This window comes from Mus musculus, chromosome 10 (genome assembly GCF_000001635.26).
Source record: "Mus musculus strain C57BL/6J chromosome 10, GRCm38.p6 C57BL/6J".
Lineage (NCBI taxonomy): Eukaryota > Metazoa > Chordata > Mammalia > Rodentia > Muridae > Mus > Mus musculus.
In genome coordinates, this window is record NC_000076.6 from 76595756 (window position 1) to 76623630 (window position 27875).

The 27875-nt window shown below is 50.4% G+C and overlaps 1 protein-coding gene across 2 annotated transcripts; it reads right to left on the bottom strand.

Moving 5' to 3' along the window:
• Col6a2 (collagen, type VI, alpha 2) lies at positions 1-27875 on the bottom strand. 2 transcript variants are annotated; one of them, NM_146007.2, is made up of 28 exons: positions 27496-27649; positions 19291-19463; positions 18582-19180; positions 18354-18374; positions 17500-17565; positions 16193-16246; positions 16037-16081; positions 15661-15687; positions 15408-15434; positions 15274-15318; positions 14895-14948; positions 14405-14467; positions 13765-13827; positions 13502-13591; positions 12953-13015; positions 12352-12414; positions 11972-12034; positions 11340-11402; positions 10820-10870; positions 10417-10452; positions 10019-10081; positions 9305-9367; positions 9094-9129; positions 8590-8635; positions 8301-8453; positions 7707-8159; positions 7574-7612; positions 1-1056 (listed from the first exon to the last, which is right to left on the bottom strand). In NM_146007.2, the coding sequence occupies exons 2-28, from the start codon at positions 19448-19450 to the stop codon at positions 458-460; spliced, it is 3105 nt and encodes a 1034-aa protein (NP_666119.1). In that variant the 5' UTR covers positions 19451-19463; positions 27496-27649; the 3' UTR covers positions 1-457. The 2 variants fall into 2 exon arrangements, with proteins under 2 accessions (NP_666119.1, NP_001334136.1); NM_001347207.1 differs by lacking the exon at positions 1-1056 and adding an exon at positions 2080-4138 and having other exon boundaries at positions 27496-27875.

Consider the following 27875-nt stretch of genomic DNA (forward strand, 5'->3'; position numbering starts at 1 on the left):
AACAGGGAGGCTCAAAACCTTTATTGGGCCATTGGGCATGTGATATGGGGCTCTCAGGTCTGATCTCCTGAGATAGGAAATAACAGGCAGAGAAAGACAGAGCCTTGGGCAGGACTGGTGCAGGCCAGCAGACAGCTTTCAGAAGGGACTAGTGGATGCATGAAGGGGGAAAGGGAAGTAAGGGGGCAGAGGCTGTGGGAAACAGGCAGTGGGAAGACTCTGGGGTCCTCCAATGCTTGAGGGCAAGGTATAGGTAGGATGGAGACTTGGGGTAGGGGAAGCCAAGAGAGCTGAAAGTAGGTAAGGGGCTTTGGGTTCAGAGTCCTTCTGTCCTGATTTTGGGAGAAGGGCTTTCACTTTCTAGAAAGACCCAAGTGTACCGTCTAGCTGGGACCGGCAGGGCTAGGGTCCTATTAGCACCACAGATGGGATGGAGAGGTGGCCGAGCATGGCGGTGCTAACAGATCCAGCGGATGAACCTGTCAAAGAAGCTGGGCTGGGCCAGACTGTCAAAGTCTTTCTCCCGGAAGATGGCCGCCCTGTCACCCAGGCTGATCTTAGTAAGCACATCCATGTCCACGTCGCCGCCCACAGCGACCACAGTGGGCACCACGTTCTGCTTACGCATAGAGTGCACTGACTCCTCCAGGCTGTCATTGCCGGTGACACCGTCCGTGAGGAAGACGAAGGAGAGCTCTGCGTGGCGCCGCGCCCCACCCCGTGCCCCCCGCACCACGTTGTTGATGGCGTGTACGATGCCCGTGCCCACGTGAGAAAAGGAATTGAGGTAGGTGGCCCTCTCCAGGGCCTCGTGGATGGTGGTCACGTTGTAGGTCAGTGGGAAGGCCACCTGTTGCTGATTCTGGCTGCCATATTGCAACAGAGCCATGCGGGCGTTGAGTGGGTCATCATCCCTCCGGGCCAGAGTCAGGCGCCGGGACACGTCCTCCACGAAGCGCCGCACCTTGTGGAAGTTCTGCTCGCCCAGCCGCTCCGAGCCATCCAGCAGGAAGACAATGTCCACGGGCCGTTGTGTGCACTGGGCCACATAGAGCTCTGCAGGGAAGATGTAAGGTGGGGGCCCAGGCAGGCAAGGGGCGGCCAGCTTGAAACTCATCCCATCTCTGCATACAAGCTGCTTATTGGATCCCCGGTCTTGGGACTTTGGAGTTTCACTCACAGCCACCAATGGAGGCTTCAACAGCGCAACTCCTTGGGAGTATGTATACTGCTCCCCGGGAATTTTCTTAAATGCCCCCAAACTAGAGAACTAGAGATCTGGCTAGAGGCTAGAAGATTCATCTTTTTGTCACCAAGCATGGTCTCAGCCTCCATCAACCACCTCTGGGACTCTCAATAACCCCAAATCCCTTACTCAGCCCATATTTCAGTTACTCACAAAGAGGTTATTCTCTGGTGGGAGGGTTAAGATAAGGCCCCTGGGCCTGACTCTCCTCAGGGGCCACTTACTTCTGAGTCACCTGGGCTGTTTGAACCACATATCTCCCAGAAAAGGAAGGAAGGGTCCATGTGTCCTGACACTCACTGTAGCCTTGGCATACTGCTATATACCAAATGTATAGTAGTGTATATTTGGTATGGCCGAAGCAATCCAGGTAGGCCCATAGTGGATTCAATGCTACCACCAAGCCTTTCATTGGTGGGTAGTCACCAGCCCAGACACACAGCACTATGGGAGCTAAGACCACACACACACACACACACACACACACACACACACACACACACACACACACACACACACAGAGAAGTGTCAGAGATCACTGGCTAGGGCCTTGCTACCCAGTCACCAGACATCCATCTCGGCTCTCTCCGGGGGAAGATATGTTCAGCCAACCTATGTATGCTGCCATAATCCAGGATTTGGGACCCCAGGGAATCACACTAAGAACGTTACTCTTGTCATGTATGACCAAGAATGTGGAGGCAGGACCCGGCTGCCAGTGTACCTACCCCATCTGCGCCTCCCCCTTCCCTCCCCCTTGACTCCAATTGTGTGTGAGGGTCTATCCCAGTGTATGCTAGCCCAACTTACCGTTTGACCACAGCAGTGCATAGTTACAGGCTTCAACTTTTTATAAAATGTTTGCAATCGCTCACTACCTCTGAGTCTGAGCCCCGAGTCAGGTAGTGCCCCTGGCAGGCAGGGTCTTTCTTACTGAGCCTATTAACTTTATTAATCACCCATAATCCCTGCAATATGCTCAGGATGCCTAGAAAAGTTTTGGGAACGACTGGATTTCCTAGGTCCTCATAACTGACTGGCCCCCTCACAGTTATTACCACAAACCCAGAGGCAGACAAATAGTGTGGGCTGCTGGCTTGAGAACTTTACCTTAATAGCAACATCTACAGGGCCTGGAGGAGACCAGGGAACTCTGGTGAACAATACAAGCAGTTGGGAGTTTGGGGACTTGGGGGACTCTGTGCTCCATTTCTGTGGGGTTCCCTTCTTCTACCTGTGACCTCCCAGCAGGGAGTCTGGCCCCAGCCTGCTATGGGATGTCACCCTCCCAGCAGGATATGCCTTATCCTGGGAGAGAGGGGGCACAGATGGGGTCAAGGACATCCATCCAACCTGATGAGGTTCCTTGAGCTCAATCAGAACATGCCAGGTACATGAACTTGCCTTGGTGGCTTGAACTGGTCTTGGTGACTTTGCAGTGAGTCCCTTGCTACTCCCCATATTGGAAGAGGGTGCTTTCATGGTTCTTAGTCATGTGGCTGAGGTATCAAAAGTCCTGCCTGGCATACGCTCTCCTCATGATGCCTTCAGATACAGAGACCAGGCTGGGCCCACAGCCTGGTGTTTGAGGCACACTGGGACTTTGACCTAGTGGGTATGACAGTTGCTGAGACACATTAAGGCCCTTGTTACAGTTCCATGGTTTGTGTGAGCTATGACCACATACCTGACCCCCAACATGGGGCTCAGACAGGACCAGGACAGGGAGACCTCCCCAAGCGTTCAAATAGCACCACCCCCATTTGTGCTCTCAAACACAAGACTGCTCAGCAGGACAGAGGTGGTGTGCTCTGCTGAGAGATGCCCAGAGGTTTACATCTCAAGAGCCTTAATATAACCCTGATGGTACAGTCCTTTGCCAGATGTGACTGAGCTTCTGGGGCATAAGGTGGGCCTCCAATCACTGAACAAAGTGGGGCATGGCAGTGCATGCCTTTAATCCCAGCACTGGGAGTGTCGGGGCAGGGCAGAGCAGGAGGATCCCAGGCCTACAAAGCAAGTTCCAGAACAGCCAAGGCTGTAATACAGAGAAACTTTGTCTCTAAAAACAAAATGCAAAACACAAGGAGGAGGAGGAGGAAGAGGAAGAAGAGGGGAAAGGAGGAAGAAGAGGAGGAGGAAGAGGAGGAAGAGGAGGAGGAAGAGAAGGAGGAAGAGAAGAAAAAAGAGGAAAAGGAGGAGGAAAAGGAGAGAGAGGAGGAGAAGGAGGAGGAGGAAGAAGAGGCAGAGAAGGAGGGGGAGGAAAAAGAAGAAGAGTAGGAGGAGGAGGAGGAGGAGGAGGAAAAAATACACAGGCATACAAAGAAAAGAGTCTGTGGGAAGATAGAAGTGATGCTGGAGAGGTGTGCCCACAAGCCAAGGATGGAAGCTCTACCAGAGGCTGGAGGAAGTAGGAGGAACCCTTCAGAGAGTATCATATTAAAGACATAAGATTCTAGACTTCTGGCCTTGGGAGTTTCGAGGACAGGTTCCTAGGTTCCTACTACCTAAGGTCCCAGCTTGTGGTGGCAGCCCTGGGAATCTATAAGAAATGAGGGGTTAGCTCTGGCTACCTTCCCACAGTGAACCCGAGGCTTTAGCAGAGTGCCAGCACGCTCTCTGGGTCCCCTGTGATATCCCTGTGCACCAGTTTAAAGGTGTCAATGAACAGCTGCATCCAGTCCTGCCGCTCGACCCCTGTGGAGAACTTGGCCCTCTCGGCGGTGTAGACCATCACAGCTACCAGTTGGGAGTAGGCAGCTGGATTCTGTGTGAACTCCGTGGCGTTTAGCAACTGCTGGATCAGGGGGATGGTCTTGGGGAAGGTGGGGTCCGGACCCTCTTCCGTGCGGAGGAAGGTGACCGGGGGCTTGTTCCCAGGCCATGGTTCATCTGCAAGGGAGTGGCCAGAGAAGACTTTAGGAGGTCCAGTGGGTGTGGCTGGCCTCCAGCCCTCCTTAGGCCTCTGACCATGGACAGTAGTTAGGACCAAAGGAAATAAGCCCAGGGAGACAAGTAGGAGATGGGAGGATGGAGCAGGTGGTGGTGTCTGGTATAGGCAGGAAGCTAGCGGGGCTGAAGAAGCTGAAAGCAAGCGATACAGCCAAGGAGACAGGCCAGTAGCAGTTTTGGGGAATCCACAGAGCTCTAAAGAAACTCAGCACAGAGCATTAGTGCCCAAGCCCAACTGAGAGATGTGCACAAATGCTGTAAACTTCTCCAGATCAGTTCTACATCTCCACATCCCTAGGAAGAGTCAGCTCCGGACAGTGCTCACAGACAAAACTACAACGCTAACCTTTTGGTCCCAGAGTTATCATCTGCTGTTCTAGGACTGTCCATGAGGGTCTGAGACTGAGTGGTACAGGCACCAAGGGAGAGCAAGATCCTCCCTGTCTCCTCCTCCCTCCTCTCTCCCTCCCTCCTCTCTCCCTCCCTCCTCTCTTCTTCCTTCATCTCTCCTTTTGTGTCTCTGTCTCCCTCCCTTTCTATTTCTGTCCTGTCCTCTCCCTTTCTTTCTGGTTCTATTTCTCTTTCCTCATTTCTTTATCCCCCTCTCCTTTTCTGTCTGTCTGTCTGTCTGTCTGACTATTCCCTCCTTCCATCTCACAGTGTCTACTGGAGTGGAAGGGTATGCCTATGACTCAGTAGATGTCACGACCCAACTCACTCCCTTTTCTCTGGTAACAAAGGACACATGAGTTTCCTCATGTGTCCATCACAGGGCCAGGACCTTGAGCCTCTCTGGGGAGGTTCCAGAGCAGTGGTCCTCAACCTTCCTAATGCTGAAACCCTTTATACAGTCCCTCATGTTGTGCTGACCGCCAACCATAAAATTATCTTGGTGCGACTTCATAACTATAATTCTACCTCTATCGTGAATCATAATGTAAATAACCTGTGTTTTCCTATAGTTTTGGGTGACCCCTGTGTAAGGGTCATTGGTTACCAAAAGGGTCATAACTCAGAGATGGAGAACAGTTCTAGAGGCTCTTCTTTTTTTCATCTTCATAATTCATGCTCAGGTCTCTCTACAGTCTTTGGTACTGTGGTCATTACTAATTTTCTTCCTATAGTCCTGAGCTCCTCAGGCACACTCAGTAGTTCCTAATGAGGGACACAACTGCTGGCCTGAGGTAGGCCCAAGGTAACCAGGTAGACAGATAGGGCTAGTAGTTACTTGACTCAGACAGTCAGGGCTAGGTCAGAGTTGGTAGTGTTGTTGACATCATATTCATATCAGAAATGTACTCAAGGATGCTCTCCTAAGACCTCATTTATAAAGATACCATCTAAGGTCACTATGCACCCCTTACCCCATCACCGTGTCTAATTTACCTTGAAATTTCATATAACAATAAATGCAAATGTGCTTTATGGTCAATAGAAGGGGGCTAGGGAGATGCAGAATGTGGAGAGGACCAATATGCTTTGTGGGGTCCGAAGGCCTCAGAGTAAATTGAGATGCCCATTTCCTCTTGATCTTGCCATCCTCCAGAGTTGGTCTGTCCAGAGGTGGAAACTGTCTGACCTTGTACCCCATTCTGGAGTCTCTATACCCTATCATCTAGCATTGCCCCATACAAGCCAGACATAGAAGCCACTAGAAAAGAAGATGCAGAGACAGCTCTTTGAACATAGAAGTGCTCTCCCCATAAGACACAAGGCACTCAAATTTAGCAGGCATCTCTGGTAGCCCATGAGCAAAGGGCTCTGCCTCAGAGACACAAGACACAGGGCTTACTCAGTAATAGAAAATCAACACAACTGATTGTTGCTTTCATAACTAACAAAGCCTCACAAGGCATCACCAATAGAGCAAGCACATGACAAGATCCAATCAATACCTTTTCTTCCCTGATATCAACCAAAAGGGGAACTTGCTACTCCATAAAGACAGCCCCAGCAATCCACAGCTGCGCAACTTGCTGAGTAGAATCTTGAACCTTTCCAACTGTGATCAGGAGCAAGACTCAGGGATCAAGGTCTGGCTTCTGTGCTGGAGGGGTGGAGCCATCTGTGGAATCAGCCTCCCCTATACAAACCTCACATAAGGCTTTACAATACCGGGCTGGAGTTGGATACCATCACCCACCAAAGTACAGCTTCACCTAACTGCCCAGTCAAGGTGCCAGGAGCCAGGGTTGAAGGTGTAGCTGTAAGGTCTCACTGCAGACATGACCTCTAGTCTTTGACAGATACTAGAACAGGCAACTTGAAGCCAGTGCTCGGAGCCCCACACAATCCTTCCCAGGTAACTACGCTAGGTGGCTGAGGCTAAGGCTTGCCCTGAGAGCATTTTCTTGGTAGTGATCTCTGTTTGAACAGTGTGAGACCCTGACTCCCAAGCCACACTGTCCCTTCTGTCCGGTGGGCTCTGAGCCTGTGCACATGCTCAGTGGGCCACCTTGTCTTTGGGAGGGAATCAAGGAACAGCTGAGGCTTTGTAGGGAGATGTAGCTGCACAGTTCAGGCTATGAGGACTACTACCTGTGGCTCCATCTCCACAGTAACTCCACCATGCAGAACTGGCCCAGCCCCTACTCAACACTCCTGGATGACTAGGGCTTGCAGAGGGGACTGAGTGGCTACGGAGGCCCCAGGACAACTTCCTGAGGCTCTTACCCAGGCACTCTGCAGCAGCATCTTGGGGGGAGGTATTGTCAGGGACCCTCAGCACAGCAGGGACACCTCCTACCCTCCCTTGGGAGTAGCAGCTCTGGTTTCAGCCTCTTACTATGAAGGCCACAAAGGCAGCTGCAGGGTTAGAAGCAAAGCTATCAACTGCTAGTGGGTATCCCTGTGCTTATCACCAGATGTCCAACACCAGCCGTTCCACCCATTGGTTTTAGGGCTTTATCTTTTGAGCAGAGCTTGCCAGGTCTTGGCAACTGGATGGCTCTAGCTATGTCTGCCCACAACGGAGCCCCTGGAAGAGCAGGAATGAAGGGAATGCAAGGGAGGGCCTGGCCCTGTGGACCAAAATGAGTGCACCCAGTGGTAGGGAGACTTGGGATTCTTGGGAGAGACTCCTTTTGTGTCGAAATACCTCTTTGATCAATGGCCAAGAGCCAAGCACTGCCAGGCCAGCAGTCTCTGCCCAGATGGTACCCTGCAGGGGCTCAGGATGATACTACATGCTCTCAGGAGCCAGTTCTCACCCTGAACCTCTGACTCTACCATGCCAGGGGTGAACTTCAAGGGTTTCTCCCTAAGGAGGTGCCTCCACATTGACAAACCCTTGAGGTTGCACAATTCCTGTTAGAACAGGAAGGATGCTGGGTTGCTCTGCTTGTCTGGAATTAGGGTTTCAGGTACCCCGGTTACCTGTTTGGCAGGGAAGTTCTGGACACACGATCTGGGGGTCTAGAAGAGAGAAAGAAACCAGGTCTCTATAAGTTTCTGCTGGGCTCTCAGTGGTCAGCTTTCTAGGGGTAAAGGCCCGGGTCCTGCCACTCACCTGGACAAAGGACGTCTTCCATGTCATCGATGAACTTCTCGGCCACCAGGTCAGAGAACAGCGTCATGTTGCGCACTTGCTGTGGCTTGTCACAGGCAATGGAGTAGAGGTTCTCACTCTCATGAGTCTCGTGGAACATGTCACCGATGCCAATGGCTGTCACAGTGACATCTCGGTCACACAGTGCCCGAAGATTGAGGTCATCATCTCGGGGGTCATGGCGCCCATCCGTGATGACCACTGCGAACACCCGGGTCTTCTGGCGCCGGCTTTCTTTGATGAGCTGATTATAGGCAAACTTGAGGGCAGAGGGCGTCCAAGTGCCACCGGCGATCCATTCAAGGTTTTTGACAGCCTCCTTGAAACTAGACAGGGAGTTGACTCGCTCGTCGTCCAGCCGGATGGCCTCAAAGGTGCCCTCGTGGCTGTACTGCACCACACCCACACGTGTGCCTATGAGAGAAGATCAGCATGAACAGTGTCCACCATGACTGGGCCACCTGGAATGAATCACGGGGTGTGTAGCAGAGCCATGATCCTAGCTAGAAGGAGGTTCTGGTTTCTACCTCGGGGTCCTCCTAGGTTTTCACTGACCTGTTTCTGACTTGGGGTCCTTGGCAATGGCACCTAGCCTGTTGACCACATTGATGACAAAGTTCTTCTCCAAGGTGAAGTTGGTGTAGCCAATACTCTCAGAACTGTCGATGACGAAGACCACATCCAGGGCACCACAGCGCTTCTCACAGTCTGGAAGGGTGTTCAGGATGACAGCATTAGTGAGTTGGAAGTGTGAAGATACTTAGGGCATGGGGCTGGAGAGACTGTGAGGGATCCATCCCCTCCGGCGGCCATGCACACATCCTGATGTGTTGGGCCAACTCACCGCAGCATCCACAGGTCTCCCTCACATAGGTCATGACATCACATTCCTGAAAGACAACCCCCATGGGTACATTTAGGCAGGGCACACCTACTGTTTCCTCTGGGCTTCCATAGGAATCCCTCACCCTGTGTCTGCTGAAGCCCATGCCCATACATAGAGTAGAGCTGGATACACACATCTCCAACTCTACCCTCTGATCTTACCCATGCCAACTACACCCAGTAACTCTTCTCCTATGGCCTTGTCCTTACCAACTTGACCATGGCTGACTTTGCCCTCTGCACTGGACTTAACCTTTGCCAACCTTGATTCATCTTCTGACCTTGTCTCTGCCAACATCAAACCTGTTGACATTAACCCTAGTCTACTAACTTTGCCCTCTGAGCTTCTCCTCTGATTTTGCTCTGGCTAACCCTCTGTACTTGAAGCTCTTGGTCTTTGATTTTTAGAAGAGAGAAGGACACTCATGAACAGGATCCTGATTCCACAATAAGTGACACCTACCGTGAGACCAGGGTCTCCTGGAGGGCCGGGTTCTCCCTGGAGGACAAAGGACAATAGTAAGGGGTGAGGCTTCTGAGTCCGAGTTGCTCCTGGTACTACCACCCAGTACATGCTGACCCATGGGCCCACTAAGGGCAGAACCAAGAGGCTCAACATACATTAGCCTGGCTGGCTCAGGAGCTATGGGCTAAAGGAACAGAGGTGGGCTTACCTCAGGTCCTGGGATTCCTCTTGGCCCCCGAGGGCCAGGTTCACCAGGGGGACCAGGATCAGCCTGAGGAGAAACAGGGAAGTAGGTTCAATATGGTCCTGGGAGGTCTCTCAGCTCCACAGGAGTATTGATCCCCCTGTCTCTATTAAGAGTATAGAGGGCATGAAGTACTGCATCACCCTCTTCATCCCAAGTCTGGCACTGCCCTAGCAATGTCTTTAGCAGTCACTATCAGAGTCTCGTAGGCAAGAGAGAGTAGAAGGCCATCGAGGAACTCAATACTGGGATAACTCACACTGAGGTATCCAGTGGCTATCTGGGCACACTTATGTGCCCAATCTGCCTACCTATCTATCCACTACCTGTCTGTCCACCTACCATCCCTTCACTGAACTGCCAACCCCCACCCATCTGTCCACCCACCTCATCTGCTATCCACTGTTATATGTGATGTCTTGCCCTCTCTGTTCTTCATGTACCCACATGACCATCATGTGCCAGGGACTTGGAAATGAACATGACATGGGTCTAGCCTGTGCCACTGAGCCCACAGGGGGTGCTGGCTGAGGAAGGCTGCATAGAATAGAGGAGGCTTTTGAGCCTGACCATTCCCTTCAAGGGCCTGGTGCCAGGGAGGCTGGATGTTTCTTCAGCGATCTTAGGCCCTCCTCATGTGCCAGCCCATTGCCCAGGACATAGGATGGTGACACTCACTGGCTCCCCTTTATCTCCCTTCCGTCCGGGTGTTCCTTTCAGACCAAAGTCTCCTCGGCCTCCCTGTGACACAAGACACACGTTAGCTGTGGGCAGTGGGTGGCACACACACCCGTGCCCCACACTATGAGACCGACCTTCCTCAGACAAGCAGGGATTCAGAAGTGCCACAGAAACCATATGCAGAGTTGAGCTAAGAGTTGAGTTAAGGATGCTGGGCATTTTCAGGGAAGCTCTGGGTTTTGCTTGGAAAAAGACACAACACAGGCTACCACCACCTAAAGCCCACCCAGGGGCCCATTGTAGCCAGTCCTGGGGCAAGGAAATGACCAAAAGATTGTTCCCATAGCAGACAAGGCATGCAGGAAAAGGCTGATTATGATAAAACATCTGAGTACCTCAGGGCCTGGTGGACCGGGCTCGCCTTTTTCACCCTGTGAAGCAAGCAAAGGCTTGTTGACAAGTTGCTCAGTCACAGACCCTAAATCTGTGACAGGCAGAGAAGCCCACCTTGGAGCTAAGATCACCCCTCATGATTTCTTGGATATCAGAATTCATATAGGAGCTCACACACACCTCAGGTAAAGGCCACTGAGCCCATACATGCTGAGCCATGCTGACCCAATCCTGGGCTCTGTCTGACCCCTGGTATATCCTGGTGCTGGCTGGATTTACCTTTGCACCAAGTGACAGGTGACTCACATCCCCTCTCTATTCCTAATCCCACATGGAGGGACTTTAAAAGCCTTGCTCCTTCTCTGCAGGTTTTTCCTGGGAGTTCTTGTCCCCTGCCAGACTTACGGGTGTCCCTCGAGGTCCCGGGTAGCTGAATCCAGGCCTTCCAGGATCGCCCTGAAGGGGAAGGTTGAGTTAGTCGGAATGGATGATGAGAAGGAAGTATTCAAACAGTGAAGGGTGTTTGGTGTAGGGTGGGGGGCAGAGGCTATGAGCCTAGCCTTGCCTGCCCACCTCTGGGATGAAGTGTATGTGAACGAAGTACCAGATAACTCAGGGCCTGTGGCACACACTAGAAGGCCACGGGCACCATGCAGTACCCATATGACTGTCCATCCCTCAGGACCCTGTCATCTTTCCAGGAAGGTCATTGCTGGGGAGGGCAGAAGAGAGGCACATGGTCCATTACTGCTCTCCACTCTCAGAGGCCCAGCCTCGATGCCCTGGCCGATTCTTATCAGGAGCTGGGAACAGGAGGCCCAAGGGAGGTCTCTCTCCTCCAGGCGCCCAAGCTTTGCCTGCTGCCCTCTTGGAGGTCACCTCTACAGGTGACTGCCTTGGACCCATGTCAAGAGGAAGGATATACCTTGGGGCCCGGCTGTCCTGAATCCCCTCGAGGTCCGGCGTCACCAGGGTCTCCTCGAGATCCCTGAGGGCAAGAAAGAAATCAGAGGTGGCCTAGTCACCTGAAATGGTGATGACCCTAACTTGATTTGACCAGCTCTGAGAAGATTGCAGGTCTGGGTAGCAGAGCCACCACCTTGCCTGGGGCTAGGAACTGGGAAGGGTAGAGAGTAGGTAGACAAGGGTTTGTATCGGGTAGGATGGGGGGTGGGATACGGGGTCTGGGGCAGAGTGGGGGTTGATGGAACAGGGTTGGAAGTGGGAGGGACTTTGGGAGGCAGGGTGAAAAGCGGGTGGTGAGAGGGTTGGGGGTCTAGGGTAGAGTGTGGAGTGGGTGGAGGGTTGGAGAGAGAGAGGAGTGGGGAGATCAGGAGGCAGGTGAGGAGTGGATGGGGATAAGGGGTAGGGTGAGGAGCTGATGAAAGATTAGGGGAAGAGGAAAGATGGAGAGTCATGGCCAAGGTAGGGAACAGGTGGGAGGGGTGGAGCCAGGGTGGAGAATGGTTAGCGGTTGAGAACAGGGTAAGGGGTGGATGGGAGCCCAAGGATAGGGTGCTCTCGTGGCCTCAAGGCTTCAAGGGTCCCGATACTCACCTGCTTTCCTGGCTCTCCAAGAGCCCCCTGGGGGCCTCTGGGTCCAGGCAAACCTCTGTCTCCCTGCAAAGAAAGGAGATGGGGGTAAGAGGATGGGATGCCGTGGCTTAATACTGCACCCACAGAGTCCTAACATCAGCCCTGTGGGCGCTATGGTTCAGGGCTGGGATCAGGCTGCACTGGACCCACTAACCTGCCATGGACTTGCCTTGGCTGGGTCTGAGAGAAGGTTAAGAGAGGTACTGGGCACAGATCTCTTCAGCTCCCTTCCTCCACACACTTCCTGTCCTGGGTGTGGCCCCCTCCACCCCAGCCTTTGCTACCTCCTGTCCTGGGTATAGCCCTCCTCCCTGGCATCTGCCACCTTCTGCAGAGCCTACCTTGGCTCCTTTACTGCCAACTTCTCCAGCCAGGCCTCGAGGCCCCTCAGGACCAGGGTCTCCCTAGGAGAAGACAGGTCTGGTGAGATTTAGGTCAGGGAGCAGCTCTGAATCATCCCGTCCAGAAGCAGTATCAGAGGGTGGGTGAGGGCAGGGTTAGAGGGATAAGTTATTCAACCCCTCAGAACAGTCATACTCTCCAGACCTACCGCCTCGGTCCTCCTGAGGCCACTCTGTTGTAGGGACCCTAACTAGATCAGAGGAAGGCTCCTCCACCAGCGATCTGTGGCAGTGACAGCCTATAGGAATGTGTATGTCTGCAGTGGGGATGCTGCAAGATGGAGCAGTGTGCAGCCTCTGTCGCTATACACAGCAGGCATTGGATGGGCGGTGCCCTTCCAGAAGCCTCAGGGACAGTTGGGAGTGGAAGCCTGCCTGTCTGAGGCTTACCCTCTCGGACAGTGCAGTGACCCCCACCCCATCCTCATCAGTGGTAAGACTGCAGAGTTTTGTTCTTCTGGGGGGAATGAAGATGGAATCAGCCCACCAGCTTCATGGAGACATTCCAGAGTAGAAACCTTTGCTCCTTAAAACACCTTACCTTCTCTCCCTTTGGACCATCGCTGCCGGGGCCGCCCTTGGTCCCGGGGTCTCCTCTGCGTCCCTGGATGAAGGAGGAATGTCACTGCTGGGAGGGCCATGTGGATCACTTCTAGCCCTCCATTAGGACCCTGAGCCTGGTAGTCCCTCCTGATATCCGTCTGGAGCTGTGGCTCTATCTTCGCACTAATATTATGTTGGTTTTGCCCCAGTCAAAGACTCAGGTGTGTGTGTAGGTGTTTCTGGTCAGGCTGTAAGCCCTGGCCAATAACTGGGACGGATCTTGGACTGCCAGGTGGTCATTCCTGCTCCCTCCCTGTCTGGGCCTCCTCAGACTGTCTCTTCTAAGGATTAACCCTGGGGTGAGGTCCCTACCCTGAGTTTAGTCTTGGGGGAGCCTTGTAGGAGGGGCTAGGGAAAGGGTTGGTTGGGAATAGAGGGCTCTGTGTATCCCCAGTGCCATTTGTCAATGGCTTCTTCTCAACTCTGCTGCCCAAGGTGGTGAGGCCTGGTCCAGGTGTAGAGGTGTGTGGGTGCAGAATAAACTCACAGGCTCTCCTTTTGGTCCACGGGGGCCAGGCCCTCCCTTGCCTCCTTTCACTCCCGGGCTTCCAGGGGCTCCGTTGTTGCCTTGATATCCCTGTGTAAGGCAGGGACAACTCAGCATGGCTGGGAGCATGGCTGAGTAATATGCAGGATCCAGTGTGCAATGGCTCCATTAACCTGGGCTCCCCATCCCTCCACAATGCATGAGGGCATAGGACAGTGTCAATGGTATCCTGGGCAACCGCAGTGAGCAGGCCAGGGACTCACCTTGCTTCCTTTGTCTCCAGGATCTCCTGGTGGTCCCCTGCGTCCTGGGCGGCCAGAGTCCCCCTGGAAGGGTTGGGAGGTGACATCAGCTTTGTTTTATAGACAGGGACTGGGCAGTGGGGCTGGACCATCTAAGTTCTCCTGTGTTCTTGGCCTACACAGGATTCCAGGTATAACGGGGCCTTTGCCTTGCTAAGGTGCCCGGAAGACCAACCCATGAGCCCAGTATAAAGTCTGCTGGACTCTGGGAAAGGAGCCCTTTGCGAGGCACTGGTCAGAGTGGGATGTAGCTTAGGTAGGGGCTCAGGGGAGAAGAGACAGGGACACCTACCCCATGGCTAAAGGTCTAGGGCTATCAAGGGCAAAAGGGTCACCAGGGCCTCAAGGACTAGGAAATGCTGTGAACAGTGACTAGAACATCCTTCAAGGTCTCTGCAAGCTTGGAAGGGGAGGTGGGAGAGCTAGTACATGTGACCTGCTCTTAAATAGTGAACGCGAGGCCAGGACCTCCCTGCTAGGCTTCACATTCTGGGGTGTCCCCTCACCCTAATCTAAGATGGCACAGGGACCCCCAAAGCAGGGATTCCTGAGGGTGGTAACCCAGCCGGCTCTCTAGAGCTGTTTCTGGCCATGTCCTTACCTTGGCACCCTGGTCTCCTCGCTCGCCTGGGCTTCCAGCTTCTCCAGGGTATCCATCGGGGCCCTGTGGGAGGTGAGAAAGGCTGTTGGGCCATTTGAGTCCCTGCTAAGTGCTGCCACAGGTAGACTGTGCTCCCCTCAAGCCAGGAACACTGACATGGAGTGGGGACCCCAGCGCCTGTGAGATCCTGGCTCAACAAGAGCTATGTCTAAGCCCGGGCATCAAAGATTCAGAACTCCCCAGCCTCAGGCCATGAGCTTAAGCCTGGCCTGGTCACCATACATGTCCAAGGGTTGGCTCATGGGCTCCTAAGGGGGTGGGTTGTGACCCCAAGACTAGCAGAGCTCCAGCCATGGGTGAGGGTCAAGCAGGGAGAGGTTGGGCAGAAGAGAGAATCCAAAGACTTGCTTCCAACTCTGCCTGGTATCCATGTCCCCTGAATGACTTCTCATGTCATGTGATAGGCAGTGAGGATGGGGGCGATACTCACCCGACTTCCGGGGTCTCCCTTGCAACCAGGAGGCCCAATGCGGCCCAGTTTGCCCTGAAAGGAGAAGGCGGAATATCAGAGTACAGATCTGGGGTCCATGCAAGTCAGTGACAGTACCACTTAGGCCCTTGTATGACAATGTCTAGGTTGGCTGCACCCTAGACAGAGCACAGGAAGGCGAGATGATTCTCCCATCTTGCTTCATTCTGTCTCCATGGAGACAGAATCCTAGGACCAGGCCAGGTTCGTGGGTGTGGAATATCCTCACCATGCATGTGTGTATATGTTTATACATCTACATCCGTGTGAATATAATTATGTGCATGTGGGGGGGGGGTGCACAGAGGTGTCTGGCTGCTGGGGTGGGGTTAGTGACTACCTTCTGTCCATCTGTTCCATTCTTGCCAGCTAGGCCAGGCGCTCCCTGGAGAAGAAAGAAAAGACGCTTGGTTAATCTCGATCCTTGTTCCTTCTGAGCAGCAAGGCAGGGCACATCCATCCTTTCAGACTTACCTTCCGACCATCCGATCCAAATTCACCCTGTGCGGGAGGAAAGCAAAGTGTTGGTTGAGGTCCCAAGCATCACAGACACTGCTGGCTTTGGGGTGCAAACAAAGACACTCAGCCCAAACAGGAGGGCAGAACTAGACCTAGGCTCCTCACTGCAGCGAGGAACCTAGGTCTGCCTCCAGGAGCCGCTGACAGGTTGCTGGGCTATCAGGTGCATGGAATGGCTATCCATGTCCTGGGCCACATCATGACTTACCTTCTCTCCCTTGAAGCCAGGCACACCCTGAGGGCAGAAGGAGAAGACAAGAGTGTTACCAAGGGCAAGTCAGCAGGTTCAACGAAGCCCCAGATAAACAGATTTGAAAGGCAGCCAAGACCCAGCATTGAGGGTGCACACCATGGCTGCGTTATGCCTGGAACATACGTGGGTTCTGAAAACATGCATGACAGAGGAGGGGTCAGGATGGATACATAGTTTTGGGGTGACCTTCAAGCTGTAGAGGTGTTGCTCTTCTTTGGCAACTGGGGCTGGTCTGTGAATACCCCCAAGGGCAGGCAGCATGAGGAACTGACCCCAAACTGACCTCCCTCCCTTCCCCTTCCCCCATTGCAGCCCTGGGTAGGGAACTTGCCTTCGGTCCCGGGAATCCAATGGGGCCTTCGATGCCGGGGTCTCCCTGTGAAGAAGGAACAAAGAACCTTGGGTGTGATTCCAGCCCTGGGTGCAGGGAGGGTGGTTAGGGGTCAAGTCCAGGGGCCAGAGGTCAGAGGCCATGCGGGGACCTTACCTGTCGTCCTTTCTGTCCAGGCTCTCCTGGTTCACCCATGTTGCCCTTGGCACCCTAAAAGCAGAGGATGGGGAGAAGAGTAAATTGAGGCACGGGAACCCTGTCATCTCCTGAGAGAGGTGGTATGGCAAAAGCCGTTGGTCCCTCTCCAGGCTGGAACATCTTGGAATGGGATCATTTTCCCCAGAGGGCCCCGGTGGCCCCCATCAGGCTCTGATGACTTCTCTGAGCCTTGATAGACAGCTCTTCATGATGCCACTTTGAAAATGGGCAGAGCAGCTTCTCATCGGGGGATGCTGGTGCTGGGACCTCTGTACCACAGCCCAGACCACACTCATGGGGCTATGAATTCCTCAGGAATGGGATGGGTGTGGGTAAGGGGTGGATTGAAGGAACTAGAAAGATTGGGTCTTGGAAAACCACATAACATTAGACTCCCTAGGAATTTAAGTTTTAAGCTTATATCCAGGTCTTACTAAATAAATGCGCTTGTTTATTAATATTCTTTCACTTTAAATGCAAAAGGATGGAGGAAAAGGAAAAAAGAAGCCATGAGGTAAAAGATAGAGGAGCAGGGAGATCAAGCAGAACAAGTAGTCAGATATCTTAGTGGGTCTCAGCTGTGCTCTGCCCGGAAGGACCCTGTGGCATCCGCCTCCCAGGGCCCAGATCACCGCTCCGCTGTATGAGTGATAAGGTAGTGGCAAATTCATTCCCAGCTGTCACAGGGTGGGCATTCTTGTGGCCAGGAACAGCTAGTGCAGAAGATATCTCAGCAGCCACCTACTGCTTTCGAAGCCCTCAGTGCACTAGCAAAACCCACTTCAGGTGACTGGTCTCAGCTTCTTCCTACCCTTCAGGTTTCTGACACTCGAGTCCTTAGTTTCAGACACCGTGGTAGTGAAGTTGGAGAGGATTTATTCTACTCAGCTCTGTTAGAAAAACATCAGGCAATCCAAGCAGAGTCCTTACAGCCTAGCATCCAGTCAGCTGCCAAGTGGATGCCTTGTGTTAAACGGCAACTGTTTCACTGACAGAAATGTATTGTATATACTATTTCCCCACATGAGCATGCTTGCTTACTTCTCAAATGTATTTTAAGTGGCATATATTAATAGTTTTTTTAAACAAAGTAAAACATTTCCTACTTCTCTTAAAATATCATTAAAAAGGAAACGGATAAAATCAGAATTTTAGTCTCTCCAAGTTTGGAAGTGCTGAGGCCATCCACGGCCAGCTGGCTTTTAACGTGGAATTTATGCAGGGGCTTCCTGAAACAGAAGCCATGTGGTCTCCAGGCATCTTACCTTCTGTCCTCGGTAACCCTTGGGTCCGTGGGGTCCAGGAATCTCCAGGCAGCTCACCTTGTAGCACTGAAATGAGGTGGAAAGACAGCAGGTCTGGTTAGAAGGACAGGTCCCCACTTGGGTATGGACTGGGAACAGGTATAACCTTGGATTCTCAGAGGAAGTTCCTAAACACTTATACAGACAAGCAAAGCTGGAATGAAGGATCAGATACAGGGTACTAGACAAATGGGAGCCAGCATTTAGTTAAATCATCTAGCCACATTCTGGATAAGTGAGGCTGAGTTAAACATTCTGGATAAGTGAGGCCAAGTCAAACAATGACAGGCAGTAAGAAGAAGTAAGAAGAACCAATGAGCTCTAGCCACGGCTGTGCACCACTTATATTATTTGAACTGATTTGCCATTCTTTTAAGTAGCTTTTCTAGGTTGGATGTTTCCACAGAAGGAGTAGGGAGGGACTTTGGGTACCTCATCCCTTTTCCCACAGGGACACAGTACCTTCCAAGGCTGTAGGACCCCTCAAGACAGGCACATGGTTTCTAGTCTGGGTTGGATAAAGCTCCCCACTCTGGTACATGCCTCAGTTTCTTCAGAAGTCATGTGACCTGCCCCCCCCCCCCATCCCAGGGAGGAACTAAATCGCCTGGGTTTGACTGGATGAGACTGGAGTTTCACCCAAGCTCAAGAGTTTCAGGCCAGACAGAGCAGGGACACTTCAACTCTGCTTCTGTTCTGGTTTGTTCAAGCAAGGCCCTAGAGAGCCAGGAGCAGGGCGTTGGTCCTCCGCTGGGTCAACAGTCTTGGTTGCCACCAGGTAGCATAGGTTGTGTTGTAGTGACAGGGGAACTCACCTCTCCATAGGCTTCATGTTTCTGCAGAAAACAGAGAGACTGAGATTAGCTTGAGCCTAGGGACCTGTGTGCCACCTCCTGAGTCTGGGTGGGGATCATGGACTTGAGAGGACTTGACCCCAATCTCCCTTAACTGACGTATCCACAGAGGGACACACTGAACTCTGATGGGGCCACCTTGGTGGGTGGGCAGCATCCTTAGCCTCTGCCTGAACCACAGGTGCTTACCATGACCTTGATGATGCGGTTGATGGTGTCCTGGTCAATCTCGGTAGAGTCGGGTCGCATGGTGGCGTAGTTGTTACGGTAGAGCTCATGTGGAGAGTTAGCGATGTCCCTCAGGCCTTGTTCGTTTAGGTTCCTGTTAGGGGCCACAGCGAAGAGCCGGATGCCCTCTTCACGGGCACGCTCAGCCTGCATCTTGATGCCCCCACACGGACTGCCCGTGACGTGGCCGTCAGTGATGACCACGGCGAAGTTGACCACCCCCTTGCCTACGTGCTGCCGGATCTGCTGCGTCATGTTAGCCAATGCACAGTCAGTGAAGGTGCCCCTGCGGAAGGAGCGGATGCCTTGTAGGCTCTTAGTGAAGGAGGCCCGGTCACTGCCCGGTGGGCTGAACACCTCCACTTGGTCCGAGAAGTGTAGACCACCGTAGCGCCAGCTCAGGGCCACCTGGTCCAGGTAGAACTCGTTCTGCAGCTGGCTGATAAACTGCGGTACGAACTGCTGCATATGATAGAGCAGGCTGTCTGTCGGGGACTGCATGGCCACGCTCTCTGAGGTGTCCAACACGAAATACACGTTGACTGGGCAGTCGGCCTTCTCTGGAGGTGGGGAGCAGGGTAGACATTGGATCCATCAGGGTATGCCCATTGGGGGCTAGGATGTGAGCCCACCCTTACCCTATGAGTACCACTCTCTCCCATCCAGGTACCTGGACAATTGTTGTTCCTTTCAGTGGTGGAGATGTCTGGTGAGACAGCTTCCTGCTCCTGGGGTGAGATGGCTTCCTGCTGCTGGGCATGGAGGACCCCCAAGAGTCCCCCAATCAGGAGCACAGAAAGAGGACCCTGGAGCATCTTGATAGTAGTCATGTGCCCTGATGTCCTGCAAAAAGAGAAGGGGCCATTATAGACGCCCCCAATATACATCACTGCCCTTCCAGCATGGGATGCACATAGCTTGTAATCCCTTGAGGAAATAGGGACCTCCATGCCCCATGTGGTTGCCCCTCACCCACTGGAGAATCATGCCTTTCCAACTCTCTGTTGTCTGCAGAGCTCAGTACTAGGCTGGATTCAAACAGACAGCTCTTCTCTCTTCCCTGAAGTTGGGGTACACATAGATGAGCCCATTTGTGTGTGTGTTGGGGGCACTAGGAAGCATTGTCTCTTCACACATCCTACTCCAGGATCTTCACTGGGAACAGGAGGAAGGAGACACATGCCCATTTCGCTCAGGCAGTCCTACCCTCAGTGCCGGACCCTGGGCATATCCCTCTCCCTGTAGCTTGGTTCCCCTTCACGTGGGGCATTAGTATGGACTGAGTGGAGCCAGGTCTAGTCAGACACACTGATTTTTTTTTTTTTGTGACTTCCCATCAGATGCTGGCAGATTGACGGCAGCTCTTTGCCCACTGTGGGTGCAACGAGACCGCTAGACAAGAGGTAACACAGACACTCTAGAGTGATGGTGACTATGCTCCTGGAGAGACTCTGTCCAAACCTGTTATCTGGGAAATTACATCAGCAAGCACTTCAGATTTCACACATTACATTATTATAGTGGAAAAATGAATGGAGCCAGTGAGCAGTGTATTTGATATTAAGGATGGAAGAGATCAGGTGAGACACACACACTTGCAATTTGGGCATCTTAGACAGGAGTCACGAATTCAAGACCAGCTGGGCTCCATAGCAAGATCCAGTCTCAAGCAAGTAAGTTTATTTCAAAAAGATGAGATAAACTATACCGGAGTGATTGTTGATACAGATGGTAAGAACATCCAAGGGACAGAGAACAGACCGTGGAAAGTATAACAGACAGTCACAGAGAAGACAGGTGGCCTCAGGAGAAACCAAGAAATGACAGAGGGACCTTGTGTGGAAGATCATGAAAGCCCCTTATCACCAGGGAAACAGAATTAACTAGGCACACTCATGTGAAGTATGTGAAGTCCACCAGTTGGCAAATCTAACTTGTAATAAGAATTCTAAAACTATCTGCATAGGGAAAAAAAAAGCAACAACAAACTTTAGGAAACACCTAAAGGAAAAGAAATGGCAGTTACAGAGGCAGCCGCAGTTGTTCCAAGATAACCTCCAATCTTCACCGCCTGGTACTCATATGCTAATGGAGTCTTCTCATAACAAATCACAATGGACAGTGGAACGACAACGCTGTGCCGCCTATGTTTGTGATCTCAGCAGACGGGAGATGGAGTCAGGGGCCTCGAGAGTTGGAGGCAAGCCAGAGCTGTAGAAAAAGGCCCCGTCTCATAAAGCAAAACTAAAGTCACCAACATTTTGATGGAATATTACTGGGTGGGTAGAATCCTAGAACCGTGATACCCATGAGGTATTGAGCCTCCTATTGATAGCTAATGGCCTTCTTTGTTTCTTATTTTTAAATTAAGGTCTGCTTTGTCTGATGTTAGCATAGCTACCCCCTCTCCCTCTGGCTGTTTGCATGGGATCTCTTTTTCCCATCATGGCACTGTTAACCTTTTTTTTTTTTTTTTCTTCTTTAGATCTAAAGTGAATCTCTTGCAAAGAACATGAAGTGGGGTTGTGTTGTTTTTGGTAAAGTCCACTCTGCCGATCTCTGTCTCTGGTTTGCAGAATCCAGTTTTGTTAAAAGAAATTATGGACAAAGGGTGTCCCCCAGTTTTGCATCCATTTTCTCTATGCCATACACATTTGTGTTCCCGAATTTTCAAATTACCATCTATGTGTGTTGTTACAGTCTGGTTGATTTTTTTGTAGCAAAATGTTAAATACTCTTCTCATTTCTTTGGTATTTGTTTACTTTTTCGCTTGGTGGTTGCTGAGAACACTGTATTTTGGTTCTTAAACTTGAAACTGTTTGAATGTGTACTAATTTAATGACATAAAATGTCTCCACCTTTAATATTTCTGTCCCCACTCCTTTCAGTTACCAGTATCATAAAACTCCACCCCAGGTTGCAGAGACTGCTTGGTGTTAAGAAGCTGTACTGACCTTACAAGAATACCCGAGTGTCTATGTTAGGTGGCTCACAACTTCCTGTAACTCTAACTCCAACTCCAGAGGATCTATGCTCTTTTCTGGCCTCCATGGGTACCTGCACTCATATGTGCATGCACACGCACGCGCACGAGCGCGCGCGAGCGCACACACACACACACACACACACACACACCACACACACATGCACACATACATGCACACACACATACACACACAAACCACACACGCAATGCACACACACATACACACACATGCACACACACATATACACACACCACACACACAATGCACACACACATACACATACACCACACACATGCACACACTCATACACATACACACAAACATGTACACCACATACACACCACACACATACACACACATACACACACATGCACATATATGCACATACACACACACACCACACACACAAATTTTAAAACCCCATTTTCACATAAGTGTCTCTCAGTATCTGGATCCAGGACCTCTCCTAGACACAAAAGTCTGATGCTTAAATACCCTCTATAAAATAATATAGTATTTGCATGTAGCTTATGCATATCCTCCTGTATACCTGAAATTATCTCTATGTTGCTGTTAATGTCAATTACAATGGTAATTCTATATAAATATGTGTTATGCAACATTTTAAAGGCACCAACAGGGAGCAAAGGTCTGTAGATACTCACTACAGGCACAGCTTTATTTTCAATCTGTGATTAAATTTATGGATGTGGGAAAAGTGAATACAGAAGGCTGGCCATATATCATTTCAAAACATAACTAATCTATATTCTTTGTTTTAACTTTCTTTTTACTTTATGTGGATGGGTGTTTTGCCTGCATAGATGTATGTGCACCACGTGTGTGCCTGGTACCTGTGGAGGCCAGAAGAGGGTGTTCAATCCCCTGGAACTGGATTTTACAGACTGTAATGAGCTGCTATGTGGGTTGCTGGGAATCGAATCTGGGTCCTCTGGAAGAGCAGCCAGTGCTCTTAGCCACTGCTAAGCCATCTCTCCATCCTCACAACTAACATTTTAATATATCTTTTTCTTAAATTCTACAGCAAAGAAACTTTGAAATTACACATCAAACAGTAACACTAGCTTTTAGGCAAATAACTGTTTTCCTTTAAAACTTATTAGCTTTTCAAATCATGTATAGAACAAAACCCAGTGCTACCCTCAATAACAGTAGCTTTTAACAGTTGTCCACTGTGTTTTCCTTGTCTGAGATCCTCCTGTCTTCCTATGGCTGTGAGTTATTGTCCATCACCCTCCATGGTAACCCTCAGGATTTCCTGTAACCCTCTTCTCAGGGCAGATGCTCCTGATGATGAATGTCCTCGGCTTTTGTTGATCTAGTAGTGTCTTTGTTTCTCCTTTACATTCAAGGAACAGTTCTGCCAGGTAGAGGCTTCTTGGTTGATACTAGTTTGCCTTCACCACTTTGCCTATATTAGTTAACCCTCTGCCTCTGGATTCAAGCTTTGAAAGGCAATCTTCCAGGAAACTTATCAAGGATGCTTTGTATTTGACACATCGTTCTTACTGCCTTCCAGATTCTGTCTTTGGGGTTAAATTGTAATAGGTTTGAGTGTAGGCCTCTCTGAGCTCATCCTGCTTGGAGTTTAAGCTTCTTGGGTGTTTATATTCATTGATAAAGCTTGTGCAGTTTGCCCCCAGCCCCAGATATTATTTCTTCAAGCTCTCTACCCCCTTGGCTCCTTCTCCTGAGTCTCCCACAGTGCACATGTTGCTCTTGATGATGCTCTGTGGCCCTCTGAGGCCTTATTCACTTTTCTTGAGAATTTTCTTTCTGCTCCACAGACTTGACAGTTTTTCACGTTCTGACTTAAGTTCACCGAACCTCTCTTCTGGCTGCTCAAACATGCCTCAGACTCTCTCTCTAGTAAGACTTTCATTTCAAGTCTGTACTTTTCATATTTTGGGTTTATTTTTAGTTTTTTTTCCTGGCACCTCATCGACACTTTCATTTTATCCATAAATTATTTTCTAATGTCCTTTATATCTTCCATTAGTTCTTTAAGCATTTTAAAGATGACTATTTTAAAGTCTTTGTCTAGTAGACCTACCAGTGGGCTGTTCTCATATACAGGTTCTATTGATTTATTTCTTCTCTTTATTAGCCAAGCACTCTACCACTGAGTCACGTATCCACCCCTTCTTTCTTCATCTCTCTCTCTCTCTCTCTCTCTCTCTCTCTCTCTCTATATATATATATATATATATATATATATATATATGTACATATATATATACTGATTTACATATATATATATATATACTGATATATAAATCTACTGATTTTATAGATATCTACTATATCTACATATCTATATATATACATAGATATATAGATATATACTATCTCTCTATATATAGATATATAGATATGTACTATACACACATATACATATATATATATATATATATATATATATATATATATATATATATATGACAATTCTTTTCTCTTCCATTCTGGACGATCTGTCCCTCTTCTTTCACATTCTTTCCGATGGTTTACTGAAAACCAGAGATTTGAGCCTAATAATGGAGTAACTCTGCAACCCAGAATCTCTGCCTCCGTGCTGATTTGAGGTTTTAAAATTTTGACTCTGATGGCTACAGACAGCCTCTGTGACAAGAATCAGCCTGAAGTAGAACTGTGAATGTGAGGTCTTCCTGGGCTCTTTCCGAGACGACCCTCCCTGGGCACACACAGCAGCTTTCCTGTTTCCTGTGGTTCCATCACTGCTTTTGAATGAATGACTCCAACATGGAGACAGAAAATAAAGCAGAGAATGAAGTTCCAGCCCTTTCATTACTCGAGAAGTCACTTCATTGAGAGGGGAAGCAATGGAAGACACAAAAATGCCCAGGTCAATAGCTTTGCCCAGACAGACACCCTAAAGAACATCTTAGATCCCAGTGGAGCCAACCTAGAGGTTAGTAACAAGGGGAGACTGGGACCTCCTAGCATTGTGGAAATTAAATACCATGCTCTTAAAATAACCAACAAGTAAAAAAAAAAATACAAGAGAGGCCCATTGGACACGCAAACTTTATATGCCCCAGTACAGGGGAACACCAGGGCCAAAAAGGGGGAGTGGGGGTGGGTGGGTATGGGGGACTTTTGGTATAGCATTGGAAATGTAAATGAGCTAAATACCTAATAAAAAATGGAAAAAAAATACAAGGGAAGTAAGAAAACACTTGAAACGAATAAAAATTAATAAGACATTTCTAAAACATAGCAGAATCATTTCTAAGAGGAGAAGCTCACAGCTGTAACAGCTTACACCAAACCCCCCCCCCCCAAAAAGAGCTCAGATCAGTAACCTAGTGTACAATTGAAGGGACTAGAAAAGGCACAACAGATGCATCCATGCCTGTCAGAGAATAATAGAGATGAAGAAAGGACACACAAGACACAAACTAGAAAAAAAATGGAGAAAGTCTATGAAATGAAACCCCATAAATAGAAAACATAAATATTTGCCTAGATCAACAAAAACTTTTTCGAAGAAAACTCAAATTAATTACAGGTGAAAGTTGAAACCTAATAGCCAGTTTGATACACCTATTTAATATTAAAAACAATTGCAGCACAGGATTGGGGGTGTGGCTCAGTGGTACAGCATTTGCCTAACATGTGCAAGTAAGTTGAAACTTGTCTTAGGTTTGAATCTGGGTGCTTGAGTGTGCATGTACGCACGCGCGCACACACACACACACCATGAAACCAACCAATTAGAAAATGACAAGCATTGGGGATATAAAGGAATTTGGGACCCTGAGTACAGCTGATGAGAATGTAAGCACATTGGTGTCAGAACCCTGGAGGTGTCTCCAAAGATTATAAACAGAACTGCCAAATAATATAACTCCTCCATTTCTGGGTACATCTTTATTTATTCAAAGAATATATATGCATATATATACACACATACACACATATATATGTATGTATACACACACACATATATATGTATGTATACACACACATATATATGTATATATGTATATATGTATATATGTGTGTGTGTGCGCACGCGCGCGCACACACACACACACACACACACACACCCCTTTCCCTCCTCTCCAGGGTCTCACCACATAGCTAAGTAGAACAAACCTCAAGCATTGCACACCACAATGGGTAGATTAGCAGAGAGCCAGAGAGTAGATGGCATGCGTTCTGTCCAGCTTCTCTGGTGGGTAACGGGCAATGAGTGGAACCTGGGCCCCTCAGAACAGAACTCCCCACTCCTTATGCCAGTTCCCTGCCGTGTGGACTAGGAAGCTGCCCCTTGTCTATCTGGCATTTGTGTCTTGGATCTCCAGTGGGCACTCATGGAGATGCTGCCCATAGTTTGGACCAGCCAGTACTGAGGGCAGAGGCTGGGTTCCTAGGTTTGCTCATGTGCAGTACCCCTAGGTTTGCTCATGTGCAGTGGGGGTTCTAGACTCTCAGATTTCATGAATGGACAAAAGAGACACAACGAGGCTGGCTGGATTCTGAGAGTCATATCAAAGAACCTCCGATGCCCGTAGCTTCCCATGCCCTGCCGAGAGACCTCCTTAGAGGCCTCTCTAAAGAAGAGCTCACTGGATTTGCTGGCAAATCACTGCTGGACAGGAAGGAACCCACCCTCCAGCACACAAACTGCCCAAGTGGCAGTAGTCTTGACTACTTCTTCCAAGGTCTGTGCTGGCTCCCCAACACCATTTCACTGGGAAACGCACTGTTCCCAAGACTGAAGCACAGCTTTCAGAATGGATGCTCTAAACCCCTATGTTCAACCCCTCCCAATTGGTATCACCTGTTCCCTGGGACCCTAGGTCCAAGCCCAGTCTCTGGCCCCACCTTTTCTCTCTAAGGGATCCCAGACACCTGTGTAACCTCCAGTTTCTGTGAGATGAAGCTGCAAATGCCCTGTTTCTTTTTTTCCTTTGCTATGTGTGTGCTAGCCTCAAGAGCCAGAACTATTTAACTGGGGGAAGGGGAGGAACCCAGCAACTTAATCTGGACCTTAAATGTTCCTTGTTGGTACCTTGTCCCTCTATGGCACTTGGCTCCATGTCCTCAGATGAGTATGGAGATACCCCCAGAATACCCAGGCTTCACGAGGGGGCTGTGTTGCTGTCTATAGGAGAGGTGTCTCTGAGGTTGCCCACTGGAGTCCCCAAGGGACTGGAGTGCCCAAGGGAGTCTCAGGGCTAGGATAGAGCCAAGAGTGACAGACTTTATTATTCCTGGGTCCACCCTCATCTTTATGATTCCTGCCTGGTCTCTCCTTAAGCACAGTGGGAGTACCTCGAGATGGCGAGGTGTCCCCTTGAGAGCACCTGGCTAGCCCACTGCTGGGACCTGAGACTCCCTTCTCTGCCTCCCGCAGAGTACCCTTGAAGTCCATCTGAGGAACTAGTTCAAGTGGCTCTGTTACCTTCCTTCCCCATGAAGACTACCCTTCTTCCTTAGGGCCTACGGAGAGGCTAACAACGGACTGTGTGCAGGTTCAAGTCACAGCGTATTTTCCCATTGAGGCAATTTAGGTTCCTTAACCCTTGGGAGACAACTCAGACCTGCTAGCAATGGCCATGGGTCTGACCAGATGTGAGACACTCTGAGGACTGGGGAAGGAGCAGGGATCTGGTCTGTCAGTGGTGAGCAGAAAGCTGTGGAGTCTAGAATAAGAAGCCTGCACCCCAACCAGGCTCTGTCGAACAGAGGCCTAGGGGCCACCTGGAGACTAGAACCTGGGGCAGGACCTTCGGTTTGGGTAGAACTGTGCTCACCTTAGACCCCTGAGGTGCAGCCCCCGAATCCTGTTCCCCCTTTTCCCGCGTGTCCCAGCTGGACACCATGCGAAGAAGCTTACCTGGCTTGGAGAAGATGCCTGGGTACTTCCCGAGGACAGCCCGGGTCCTGACGGCCCGAGGTGCGGGCGCCGAGTGGGTAGGAGGGAGGGGACCCAGGCGCGGCCCGGGACTGAACGGGAGGGGACCAAGCCAGGGGCCTCCCACTTTAACTCTGTCCCGGGCGGGCGGATGCCTGGAAAACTCGACCGCTGGGGGGCGCTGCGGCCCCGCGGATGGGCGGGGTCAGCGGGTGGGGCTGCTGGACGGACTAAGATGAAGCTGGGGAATGAGCTGGGGGAGGGGAGGAAAGGAAGGCGAGGGGAGGGAGTGGCCAGGACACGCAGCAGGGTTGGAGCTGGACCATCTCTGTGCTGTAGTGCCTGGTGACTTTTTTATTTTT